We start from the raw sequence: 13,696 nt of genomic DNA on the forward strand, positions 1-13,696 counted from the left end.
AATTATTCTGGTTGCAATCTCCATATAATTATGACTAATACTCTTGCAGTGACTAACCATTTCTGTGTATTTTCTACAGTATTAAAACCTTTATACATTTATACCACTCCTTGTTCACATGGCGTGCGCAGGCAAGCCATTTCTTAAATATCCTGGTCTTCATTCCTTCCGATACATCATAGAGTTGAAATCCAGGCTTTGTTCATTTCTTGTTTTTTTTGGCATTAAACTTTAAAGGAAAGTCAAGATGAGAAATTAAGTAGAAACTGGTGTGTTCCAGCTGTGCTACTTGATGTTACGTACAACAATAAAACATACTGTAACTCCCGACTATATCAAACTTTTGACTATTTATAAAGCTTATTATCAGCTTTACAAAGTCTATTATAATCCTATTTTAAAGTTTTGATACCCTATAAACCCATTTAATTATATCAGCATCAAATACTGTCATAGCAATACTTATAATATTTGAGCATATTTATAAGTTAAAATGCTTCATGACTTGATAGAATGAATTTAAATACCCCCTAGAAATTTTGAGAATATGCAATAGTTTGTCAATCAATATATGACTAATACTAGCCAGAAAACTGAATCGCCATTCTTAATTTAAAGATCATAGGGTAAGGGTAAAACCTTGAAGGAATGACAACTTCTACAAGAGGCATATTCTATGAATGAAACCATTGGAACTATCTAGTCGTATGCATAGAAAAATGTGAAGACGGTTTTTCATAAACGTTTCAAAGAACATGTTATTCAGAAAGTAATAGTTATAATCAAATGTGTTTTATGTATTTCAAGCATTCTGTTCTTGGGCGTATGTACATAGTCTTTACTTGTGCATAGTGGGGTAAAACTAGTAGTAATAATTGCCATCTGCTAAATATATTAAAAAAATAAATATATATTGGTGAATAAATGTGTGGTTAAATAATTTCACACCCAAATTCCCGAGAAGGTTGAGCCAAAAATACCGCTTTGATAAATTTATAGAGAAGGTTGAAGAATAGTTTAGAGAGTCAGTGTTTACTTAATGGATGTTTTCAGTTTCTCAAGTGTTTCAGGCAGTGCAGCGTTGTGTGTAGCCATTCATATTCCTCTGTTTGTTCAGATGGAGGTCATTCAGCCTCTTAGGAAGTCAAGCCCTCTTTCTACAATCAGTGATCAATGATGTCATCCAAACTCTCCAGACATCAAAACTGCTTACCGTAGCTTGTCACAGTACAATGAATTAACATTTGTAAATGCAATGGCTAAAGCGGTAAATACTGGAAAATAAGAAATGCATGATGCCAACTTCCACTGCAATCAAGCAGAATTGCAAAGTTACGCTACCCTTCTTTTGGAGTTGCAACAATAGGTGGCAATAACTCCAAAGCTGATCGCAAAGTCAACTAGACCAATGGTCAGCCCGCTTCCAGGAAATATATAGCCCCAATCTTGTCCTGAAGGCAATAGATATTCCAGATGGTAAGTATTCCAATCTGATGGAAGACAATTCATCGAACCACATTTCTAAAAAGAAAAGGCTAAGCTGAAAATCTTTGTAAAACCGAGTCTAGATGGAATGAATAAGCCCGATGCTAAGACAGGGACAATGGCTTGATTTAAAATTCTGATAAAATCTTTCTGTAGACATTTCTAACTTAATAACACTTCCACAGTCGAAAAACTATCCTTAACAATTCATAAACTTACTGGTAACTAGAGGTAAGTACAGGTGACTAGAGATAAGTACTGGTAAATAGAGGTAAGTACTGGTAATTAGAGGTAAGTATTGGTGATTAAAAATAGGTAAGTATTAGTGACTAAAAGTAAGTACTACAGGTGACTGGAGGTAAGTACACGTAACTAGAGGTAGGTACAGATGACTAGAGGTAATTACAGGTGAGTAGAGAGAAATACAGGTAACTAGAGGTAAGTACTACAGGTGAGTAGAGGTAATTACAGAGGACTAGAGGTAAGTACAGATGACTAGAGGTAAGTACAGGTGAGTAGAGAGAAGTACAGGTGACTAGAGGTAAGTACAGGTGACTAGTGGTAAATACAGGTAACTAGAGGTAAGTAAAAATGACTAGAGGTAATTACGAGTAACTAGAGGTATGTACAGGTACTTAAGCTATGGTTGCTTACTGCGTACTAACTATGCATGTACTCACATCTGTAATGTAAGTATAAAGAACCTTAGAATCGTAGCCAGTTTACAACAAAAACTGATAAAGTTAAGTAGTTATGTTCAAGTGTACTTGCGTCCTTGCCAAGTTTTTAAAAAAATTAAAGCTAACATCAGACAAACTTTGTTTTCCTCATGTCCCCAGAACAACTATGAACTAATAAATTGGTTTACTTTCAAATGTTTATGTAATTACTGACATATGGTCAGCAAATGACCTCGGATGACCCTCATGAGTCTTTGACATGAAACCTAATCATTTTATAGAAATGATGAAGCCAGTGCTATTGAGTTTGGCTATGAGAAGTCTCTATCTTTACTTTTTGTTTGTATAATCAGTAGACTGTACAAAACAGTAACTGTTGCTGTCACGACTGCTGAAATTAGTCCATGGTGTTAGTCACACTTGTTTGTTGTTGGCTACATGTTTATCTCTGCAAATTTATATATTTTATGTAGAATCTTCAAACATTCAACTTGTCTACACAATTTTTAAAAATTTTTGGTAAGTGGTGGAGAATGAAATTTATTTTATTTATTTGTAATTGATAAAGTAATAAGAAGTTTTGATAGAGCTGCAACGGTATTAATAGAAGTATTTCATTTTTCAAAGAAGCTGTTTAGGTTTAGCTCTATGGAATTACCCGTTGTTTCTTCAGGTTATAATTTATTTAATCAACTGCTCAACTGAATCAAAGAAATTTGATTTCATACACCAGGACAAAGACAGCTTTATGAGTTTCAGGTCATGTGCTGAGGCTAAAACCTGAAGAAAAGACAACTCCTATAAAAAGCATATCACTATAATAGTCAGGCAAGGCTATTGTTAGATTTAAACATGTGCCATTCAAGAGGTAATTGCTTATTGAAAAAATTTAAATCTAAACACCTCTTTCATTCCATTTCATTCAAATCAAACAACACAATCAACAAATGTGTTTACAAATTTGTCCCCTCGACGTGACAAGTAATTATTCTGTTGTCGACCGCTACTTCCTGCGAGGAGTGCTCAAGAAAACTAATCAAGTCAGAGTAAGATTTGAAGGAACCTGAGTAAAACTTTTAACAATAGTTTTGTCTCATTTTTCTTTTGTTTCTTCAAGAGCTAAATAAACAGGCACTTACAGCATCTCCTTGGATAGTTAGCAAAAGCAGTGCATATCCAACAACCAGAACAGGTGTCCAAACCAGCAAGTTGAAAACATTACAGATGATATAGGTGAGCCCCTGTAACACAATATCTTACATAAAGCAAGCTGATGCAAAGATAGCTCAGATAAAATCAATAGTAGGAGGAACTAACACTGAAAGCGGTGAAATGAACAGCTTTCCACGGAGTCAGCTTGAATGACAGATAGTAACAAGAAACTGTTCTTTTGTAGAGACTTAGTGTCAGTTGTACTACCTCGGTATATACGAGGGGTACTTGCAAAGGTTGTCAACTATAGTCTGTGTGACAAGTGTTGTGCAATTTGGCTATATACTGGAAGTACTTACATACTTGGACATCTATAGTCTGTGAGGCGAGTGTTGCGCAATCTTGCAATATACTGAAAATACTTGCAGCAGTTGTCATTTATAGTCTGTGCGATTAATGGTGCACTATTTCACTGTATACTGGGAGTGCTTGCAGAGGTTGTCAGCTATAGTCTGTGGGATGAGTATTATACAATTTCACTATGTACTTGGAGTACTTGCAGAGGTTTTCAGCTAGTCTGTGGGATAAATTTTGTGTTATTTCACTATGTACTTAGAGTACTTGCAGAGGTTGTCAGCTATAGTCTGTGCGATGAATGTTGTGCTATCTCACTGTAGACTTGGAGTACTTGCAGAGGTTATCAGCTATAGTCTGCGAGATGAATGCTTAAGTGAATAATATAAGTGATAATTTCAAATTGGAGATTATCTTTATCTCTAGATATGGCCGCTGTTGAGAATGAGTGCAAATGTACTACAAAGTTTGTGTATGCAACTACATGTATAACAATTACCCTTCCATTCAGATGCAGTAAAAGTAACTGCAAACTTATTACTATTAAGGAAAGTGAGAAAAGCAACCTTGTACCATCTGAGAGATAATTATGTTGCGCCACAGAATTAGGTTTAAAGGAGATAATAGTAATACATCTTACCAAATTACTTGTTTTGTGTTTGACGCAAATCCCAATGCATCCGCTGATGAATATCTGAAACAAGACTGAGCAGTAATGATTTTGATTTGATCAACTCTAGTGTCGAGCAGCAGTCTAGTATCACGATGTAATGTTCACACTCAATCCAACAGCCGACTGTGTATTGCCCTACTATTCACAGCATATATGAACTAAAGAGTTGAACAGATCTTTCAGCTCTCCCTTTTCTATTCCCTTCCCCTTCTCTAAATAAACATGTAACTGTCAATGGTTCAACAGCCTGTCAGAAGTTGGAGCTGCTAATGGTGATGATATATCACCTGCTTTTTCTTGTCACCTTCAAGATTGCAGTACCACACCTAAGAGCTTAGCCAAAATTTATTCAATAATGAATATAAGTTAATATACAGTAGCTGGGTTGAGCACAGCATTGTAAGTTACTGTCTTATCTACAAGACAGTCTGTCTAGTAAATTAATTATGCTTACAAGAAACCCACAGATGATCTCCGGCAGCGTAACAATGAAGGCAAAACTTGGAAGTCTGTCATCTATGAAGGATTCGTGTTCAAAGCTGAGAATAATCCATGCAGTTCCCACAGCAAGGCAGATAAATCCTAATATAATGTGAGACGCGGACAGAAGAATCATAGACCATTTCATGGCGGAGGCTTTATTATCTACAAAGGTTTTTCTACAACAATTCTAGTTGCATCAGATATATGTCCTCAAGTAATGTAGTGCACAGCACAACTTGCATACACTCAAGTCAAACAGGTAAACCCGTACGACACGCCTTTTGCCGACGATTGTTAGAATGAAAACTAGTTGAGGCAACGACAAAAGAAATCTAAGCAGCAGGCATTGTATTGATTAGGAATCACAGCGATACAAGACAATGGAGGTCGTTGCACGAAGCGCACGGGAACTGCAACTTATTCTATTGCATTGCACTGAGCGGAAGGAGCTGTTTGGGGAGACAACTCTTAGGTCATTAAACTCTGGTCAGTCAGATTCATGCATTGAATAATCTAAAGGATCAGGTGACAAGGAATAGACAGCCTTTAGTCATTTTAAGTCACTACAAATACTTCACAACTCGTACATGGCACTAGACTTAATCAAAATGAGGCTGATACAATTGTAGCCTGGGTTTTAGTATAATTGATCACATGGAGGTACATTGTAATTGTTCAACTGGCATCAAAAGACACATATGTACTATTTTTGTTTCTGCTTCCTTTAATCTATGCTTCCAGCTTTTGGCACCAAGCAAAGATGTAAAAAATGTGCGGCAGCAGTGGTACAGAAGACATGTGACAGCAGTGGCAGGGTAGGCAAGTAACATCAGTAGTTGAAGGAATATGAGCCAGCAGCATTATGGAAAGCATGTGACAACTGCAGTATGGAAAGCATGTGACAACTGCAGTATAAAAGGCATGTGACAGCTGTAGTATGGAAGGCGTGTAACAACTGCATTATGGAAGGCAAGTGACAGCCGCAGTATAAAAGTCATGTGACAGCTGCGGTATATGAACGACACGTAACAGCTGTGGTATGAAAGACGTGTGACAGATTCAAAAATAGAATGCCAAAATTAGTGCCTGTAATAATACAAGATAAACAACATATTTGATTTTATTGATGCAGACATCAGTTTTGCTGTAGTGGAATAAAAAGTAGAATATTTATGGTAAAATAGGAGTAAAAAATGACACATTTTGGAATGCAAAACAAGGACAAAAAAATTGTTAAAACAAAAGTACTCATATGGAATGCATTTCATTTCAGCTACTAAAAATAAATAAGAAAATGTATAATATAAAAAACCCAGATATGTACATATGTGAATGGTCGGTTTGCGTCAATACATTTGCTTGGTCTTCATGACTAATACGTATCACACTGCGTATACAATATACAGCTATCCTGGAATGATGCTTTAGAGAGATATAAGAAGGGTAATGAGATGAAAAATACAAGTGATTGGTCAAGGTGAACGAACGACAGAAAGGGAATGTCGTTAGCTAAATGGAAACCGCTTGACCATCTAGATGTATATCCTCCCATGTCTAAAAGAGAAACAAAGAATTATCTAAAGGATGGTAGCATCTACAATTATATGACAGCATCTACAGGGTGGTAGAATCTACAATGTGACAGCATCTACAGGGTGGTATAGCCTACAATGTGCCAGCATCTCCAGGGTGGTATAGCCTTAAGCCTGGTTCCCATATATGCCGCAAAGCACCGGCGACAGCACCGCAGGCTATCAGCGGTAAAATGTGAACCTACGCGCCGGGTACTGCTGAGTACTGTCAGTAGCTGCCAGCGGTCAACGCAAAAGTTTAGCACTGTTCAAATTTCGCGAAGAGCCGCAGGCAAAACCTTCCCGAAATGCACTGTACAGGTGAATGTCAGCATTATCGAAACGACATGGCGAGCAAACATTTTTTATGCGGTTATTAGCTATGCAGCTTTATGTGAACAAAAGCTGCCTAGCGTCGCAAGTGTTTTGCTGCACAATATTACCGCCGGGGTATCGCAATCGATATGGGAACCTGGCTTAAAGGAAGGTACCATCTCTACAGTTGTAATAGGGTCTACAACAACTTCCATGTTATTTGAAACAGAAAATTTTAGTCGCAGTTCTTTAAAAAATTGCAATGCAATGTTAATATCCAATTTACGCATTGACACTACCTATGCACAATGTTTACACTAGCTATGCACAATGTTTACAGCCTGTTAACTTTTGGCATTAGCTAGTAGAATCCATTATGGTACAGCTAATAAAAAATTAATGCCCAGTAAATAGACACCCACAAGTCTAATTTTTCAGTTCATTATTACCGATGAGTCAGTGAAAACATGTTCCCTTCATTTCGTGCCCTGTGGACCTAATGTTCTGGTTTTTGCACCTAAACATGGAGAGAAATCTAGCAATAACTTGCTCGCTTTCCATCTATTTGAATAAGTCCGAGTGCGACACAATCTCTCACTGTTCAACAATTTGACAAAACATTTAAGCCATGGTTGTAGCAGCTTGACTAATTCAGGTCACCAACCCAGACCAACACTAGCGGAGAGAAACAACCCTCTCTGCTGACGCTACACTCAAGCATTTGGGACTATAGATTAGGCAGAGTGAAGAGTTCTTAATTATTCAGCTAGAGCAAGTACCTAACAACACTTACAAGGTTGTGCTTGATTAAATTAGGTGATGACAACTGCTGACGTAAGTAGGAGTCTCGAGCAGACAAATACGGAGAAGTCTGATATAGTACTTACCCGAGTCTCCGATCCGGCGTAGGGCTTTATCCGAATGGCTACCACAATAGAAATGATGCATAAAATGAAGCTAACCACACCGCTAGTGATTCCCACTGCTTGCAGTGCCACTGCCCACCAGACCGGCTTTTCAATGAACAGTTCATCAAACCAAATATCCTGGCAATGAAAAACACAGAGTTTCTGACAAATGCACGATAGTTTTACACTGTACGTACTGTCACAATATATTGAGCCCCAGTATGTCAATCGATATGGCTGAATTGACAATATATATGCTAAGGTAAATACTCACTGATGGCCATGAAGGATGTTCATGTTTGTTACCCTTATTTTTGTCTTATTTGTGCTCATGCTAGCTTATATACCTTGCTCTAGCTTGTTTTTCTTTGGTAATAACATACACGCTTGCGTCAGATTTAACCTATCCCAGAGCATTATTAATAATTAGTTTCCTTTGGAATCATATACCTGCAAATAGCCCGAGGACTTCTCACTAGAGGGCTGTACACTTTTGGTGCTCGTAGCCTACACATCTTGACCTTGTATGCACACACTACTATCGCATATGTAAATAAAAGCTTAGTAAGCTAGAATACGGACATAAAATATCCTAACACCACAGCCATCTCTGCCTACTAGGAGTCGTTGAACCTTCACATGGTCACATTGTCATTTTGTGACACACAAACATGAAAAAGTCCATGCAAACCATTACATAAGCATCTAATTGGTTGCGGAACCGCTTAGTATATCAAAACCATGTTGGCTCAAATATTCCCGCCGGAATACGTTGCAATTCATAAAATTTGTTCCACAGATACAAAAAACTAGGATAATAGGATAATTCCTTAATAAATACTCTTTCAAGTAAACATTGATACACAATAAAAGAACATAGATTACAGAACGACGTAAAAAATACTTTAAGAAGTCAATAATCCACAAAAAAGGTCTTTATGGTTACTCTATCTCAGAGACACACAGGCGAAACCATAGACACAGTGCACTCTGGACTAGGTCAAGTCTAACATTACTTAGTAACATAGACCGTAGTAACTGTAGTTACCTACAGTAACTTTATTGTATTTAGTGTATTTAGTAGTTATGGTCTGCAATAAAACATAACATTATAATCTACCATGCGCAAAAAGTACCGCAGGGAGTTCTTACCTTCAAGACAAACGTACGTATAACATAAGCTTTGAATTCTAGCTGTTTTATTATAAATTTAACTATTTTACTGAATTTCAACTTTTATCGCTAAAAATTTTATCACATCTGTTTCTGTTTTCGCTTCTACTAAAACTTTTAGTTTAGAATCTTTTTTAAACTATTTTGGCAAGAAAACCCAAATGATACTGTTTTCATAATGATGCGAATTTTGTTAACAGGTTGAGGGAAGTTGTCTGACATTTTGTGAGAAGAGATCGCAACTCGAACTTTGCTAGTTTCAAAGGAAAATATTACCATTTTACACGAGAATGGCTGAGCTGAGAGAACACAGTCATAGTGTCTCCTTCAGGCGTTGTGATAATATTTTCGGCGAACAGCACTTCGGCGTCTTTGTTATTTTGACGTACGTAATAATCACACCGACTCCCAAATTTGAACTCGGGCAAAAATTTTGTTGAATTCATTTAGTGAAATAAGATTCGTATGGTAAAGTGAAAAAACCATCATGTTCCACTTCGTAAGGTGAAAGAAATCGTATATCAGGATAACCACAATTTGTCATCTGTCCGGATGTCTGCCTGTCCAGCTACAGCTATTAAAATCTTGGAATTAAAAGCTCGCTGAGTGCTGGATTTGAAATTCCAGTCATTGTTAATGCAAGCTTCGAATCCACAAATTCAACCACTGAGCTATACAGTTTTTAGCTTTCTATCACTTTTATCATATACCATATGCACCTGCATACGGTGCAAAAGTGCAACGCCAAATGTGCATTTTGGATTATCAACTAATATTTCCTTTTTCATTTGTTATTTTTTTTAATTGTTTCAAAACCAATTTTTGGTACCATCAAATATTTTTTTAATTTGTAATGTTGATATGTGCTGTGTCAACTTCAAATGTGCCAGCACACTTCTATCTCTAATTTTTCGTAAGGTTCGATTACTAAATCGAAAATGGCTAATACTTTTCACATGGACAATTGTATTATTTCGAGTAGGCATATCCTCCACATTTTCACTCCGTTCAGTCAGACAAAGTACCAGACAAAGACAGTCCGATATCTCATTTTTACATTTGTACCAGTATCGAGAGGTACCTGTATCGTCGTATTCAAAGTTTTGACGGATAGCTTCTAGTGCAACAGTAACCTTTTTTATACACACTTCTATGCACTAATTGTATTTATTAATTCAACATATTCAGAATTATTATTTTGTTTTCTCAGTTGATATTAATTGTATCATTACCAAATCATCTTTTATTGTAATCGTAGCAAAGCAGACTTAATTTAGCTATTACTTGCTAATTATTTCACATTTACATTTAAACACTTTTATAGTTGTTTTATATTGTTTTTTAATTTATTTGACCAGCACAACACATTCTCCACATGATATGAAATTTGAAAGCTATAATGGTAACTCTTGCTATACGTTAAATAAAAATAAATTTTCTGTGCAAATACTTTTATTACCCTGGCAATGCAAGGCATTCATCTAGTTTTAAACAAAACACTGGCAGTTTTTTTAGGAATGTATTATGCAATAGTTTAGTTTCAATTTAGTAGTGAAACTATAATGAATGTAGTTTAACACAATTCGTAAGGTTTGTCTAAGCCATATAACATTTATCTTTATTCATATTATGCGCTTAAATTTCCTTAGTTGGTATATCCTTAAAATATAAACCTCTACATGCTGTACTAATCTAGGAGAGGGTTATAGTCAGAAACGAAAACAGCCTTTGTCGTGACAAAAAGCTCTTAACTCTCAAAGTAAATCCTGAGGCAGAACTCAGAATTTTTTGAGGACTTGGATAAGTAAAATCAACTAAGTATTCCAAAAAAAATTTAGGGATCAAGGATTATGAAAATCATCCAAAATACCTCACCAGGTAGGTGGGAGATTTTCAAACAAGTTCTGGATGCTACAATGAACCATGATTTAACTTACCAGAGGTACAAACAGGTACGAGTATAGGCCAATCTGTATCGGGCAGAATATTAATGCATTGAAAGCAGAGGCCATGCCAACCACAATTCTCTACAATATACAAAATAATGTAGGTAATGACGCAGGCAGGTAACCATCATCCAATGAAGGCTAACAGATACCCAAAAATAATTCCCATTTAACACACAGTTATACAGCAGACGTTCCGACGACATAAATAATCCAATCCGACAATGCTTATGTTGCAAGGATTTTACGTTACACAAACGGTAAAACATAATTATCTGTAAATTATCTAATCTGTTACAAGATTTTCCCACACTCACCGATTTGGCCCTTCAAATAGGAGAAAACTTAAAGGTTGACTTGCAACAAAATTCACAGTACAGTTATTTGGTATCAAAAGATTTACTATGTCTTACTCTGTTGTGTTGTAGGTGCCAAATATGTGGAAATGTGATTACAAGCCCTTAAAAGCTCAAAAACGAAAAGCCCCGTAGATTGGAATCCGTTTATTTATCTGACGTAGCCATGACAGTTTGGTTATTGTCCTGTCACGTGATGTTCTCACATGAATTGAAAGGCCAATACAATGCTCAATATAAAACTTATCGTAGCACTAGTTTATGATAAACACTTCGGGTTTTACCGAAGACCCCGTATCAAATATAGATGCTCGCTACTTTACAGTTTTGTTTTGGCTTGATCAAATCGTCAAGTCGTAATCTGATCATGTGACCCAATACTTCGCAAATAATTTTTGCAGCATTTTTCGATTATCACAGGTGACCAACAGGCTCATCATGATTATCAGACAATGATATGTACTCCTTCGAGGTAAGGTTAAAAAATGAAACGAATTTTTACGGCAAGTTATAAGATATCACTGCTAAAATTGACAGCATTACAATGACGTTATAATAGACGCGTAAGAACAATAGACATGGTTTTATTGAATGCATGAAGTAGAGTTGTGAAAATATTTCGACGAATAAGGTTGCATGAAAGTGTAAACAGAAACCATCTACCACAGCTACATCATAATTGAGCCGTTTTGGAAAGAGAATCCAAACTACGGCGGTCTCATGTGGCTGCGATTAACTGTTCGTTTTTTAGCTTTTAAGAGCTTGTAATCACATTTCCACATATTTGGCACCTACAACACAACAGAGTAAGACATGGTGAATCTTTTGATATCAAATAACTTTAATGTGAATTTTGTTGCAAGTCAACCTTTAACTTTCTAAGTTAATGTTTGTACAGTAACCGTGGTATTGTTGGTTTGTACCGACAACGTTTCTCTTTATTATCATTTTCAGTGGGTTTAGGGTTCATGATAACATTAGTTTTTTTTATGTTGGGTTAAGGGGAGCACACACCTTCAATGTCAATTTAAATAATTTTTTCTACGTAACAAGATCTATGATGCAAAAAAATTGTGTATGTCTAAAATAAACTAAAACAAAAATGTATCATTACTATAATAAGAGCGATGTCTGTCTATTCATCAGTTTGTCCAAAGCGAGGGTTAGAGGTTAGGATAAAGCATCACTCCCAACAAGACTAACTCGTGGCATACAGATCGGTAGATAAGTAACACCATCGATTGACCGGCTTGAAGTATTTTTGAATAATTGTGCAGCCACTTATTACCTGTGCTTTATTGACACACTTGACCATCTCTCACAGCACACTAGACTACCAGTGTACTAGAGTATATGGTAGAGATATCCCGTTACATCATTTCCTCTCAAAAGTGGCAAGGGAAAAAAACTATATTTTTATGGCTAACTATAAGATTCTCAATATTCAAATCAAATTCGAGAATTTGGACTAACATGACATTTGAAGACAATAATTTTTTAAATAATACAAAGCAAAAACTTTACATAAATTATTTACATAAGTGGAACTTACGTAGAAAGACGTCTACCTTATAGGAGAGTCTGCTGTATTTTGTACTCTTTAAAGATTCCATTTTAAATTTCACTGAATCTACTGTTTTACAATACAAAGATTATCTTAGCCTTTTTCACAAAATGAATAGGGTCTTTCAATTATTGATGTAATAAAGAATTTTCTCTTTCAAGCATAATAATTAAATCAATGAATTATGGGTACAAACAAAACCACAATATTACTTACTGCACATGTATGGCATGTATGTAAAAATATTGTCAGTAACTACTGTCAATAGCCAGTATATTGCAGTTAATGTTTTACTATATGATATTGTTCTATTTGTTTGTTTCACTACTGAACAAAAAACTATATTTATCGCTAATCATCGATAGAAAAAACTTCAAAGAGTGAGAGAAATTCTTACCGTCCTGTTGTTTTTACCAGAAGATTTTCGGAGACTAATTGTGGCGCCGCAAACTCCAGTTAATAGTACCTAGAGAAGTAAAGCGTACGACTTTTGCGTCACGATTAAAATGAATATAAACAAGCACGATAACGTGACTATCAAAGCCAACCATGACATTTATTAAACTCCTACCCAAATACCACACCATAATCCACAAGCTGCCATAATCGCAACAGCAGCTCCAGATGCTCCTCCGTGCGAATAACCTATCCAAAGTCGCTTATCCTTAGAAACGTTTCCAAACACTCCCACTGCTGCCAGCCAACTACATGTGTAAATAATTCCAACTGACAAAGATATAAAACCAAAAATAATGGTGAACCACGAAGACCATAAAATGGCCCTAAACGGATTTCGACGGTTTGCCATGCGTTAGATAAAGTAAATGCGAATATATCCTAATAGATCCTACTTAGACTTGTCCTACTTGTAAAGGAAACTATTTAACATGGTTATACATCGGGCAGAATTTTATTTGCATCTGTTTTTAGGTTTTTTATTTTAACATTAGTTTTTTATTAATAATTACAAAATTATTAATTTAAATATCAAAATATTTATAGCACATCAATGTTACTCCGCTTAAATATTTCTGCA

At 35.9% G+C, this 13,696-nt stretch overlaps 2 protein-coding genes across 3 annotated transcripts; both read right to left on the minus strand.

The window, feature by feature from the left end:
- Positions 1-738: 738 nt before the first annotated feature.
- On the minus strand, positions 739-5,106 carry LOC137404440 (uncharacterized). 2 transcript variants are annotated; one of them, XM_068090644.1, is made up of 5 exons: positions 4,799-5,106; positions 4,312-4,365; positions 3,305-3,406; positions 1,342-1,521; positions 739-1,157 (listed from the first exon to the last, which is right to left on the minus strand). In XM_068090644.1, exons 1-5 carry the CDS (start codon positions 4,970-4,972, stop codon positions 1,137-1,139), a joined length of 531 nt encoding a protein of 176 aa, XP_067946745.1. In that variant the 5' UTR covers positions 4,973-5,106; the 3' UTR covers positions 739-1,136. The 2 variants fall into 2 exon arrangements, with proteins under 2 accessions (XP_067946745.1, XP_067946746.1); XM_068090645.1 differs by lacking the exon at positions 4,312-4,365.
- Positions 5,107-5,929: 823 nt separating this feature from the next.
- LOC137404427 (uncharacterized) lies at positions 5,930-13,516 on the minus strand. Its single transcript, XM_068090626.1, has 5 exons — positions 13,232-13,516; positions 13,058-13,126; positions 10,732-10,821; positions 7,601-7,759; positions 5,930-6,381 (listed from the first exon to the last, which is right to left on the minus strand). Exons 1-5 carry the CDS (start codon positions 13,466-13,468, stop codon positions 6,337-6,339), a joined length of 600 nt encoding a protein of 199 aa, XP_067946727.1. The 5' UTR covers positions 13,469-13,516; the 3' UTR covers positions 5,930-6,336.
- Between the last annotated feature and the right edge of the window lie 180 nt (positions 13,517-13,696).

The sequence above is a fragment of the Watersipora subatra genome, chromosome 9 (assembly GCF_963576615.1).
Source record: "Watersipora subatra chromosome 9, tzWatSuba1.1, whole genome shotgun sequence".
NCBI classification, from domain to species: Eukaryota; Metazoa; Bryozoa; class Gymnolaemata; order Cheilostomatida; family Watersiporidae; genus Watersipora; species Watersipora subatra.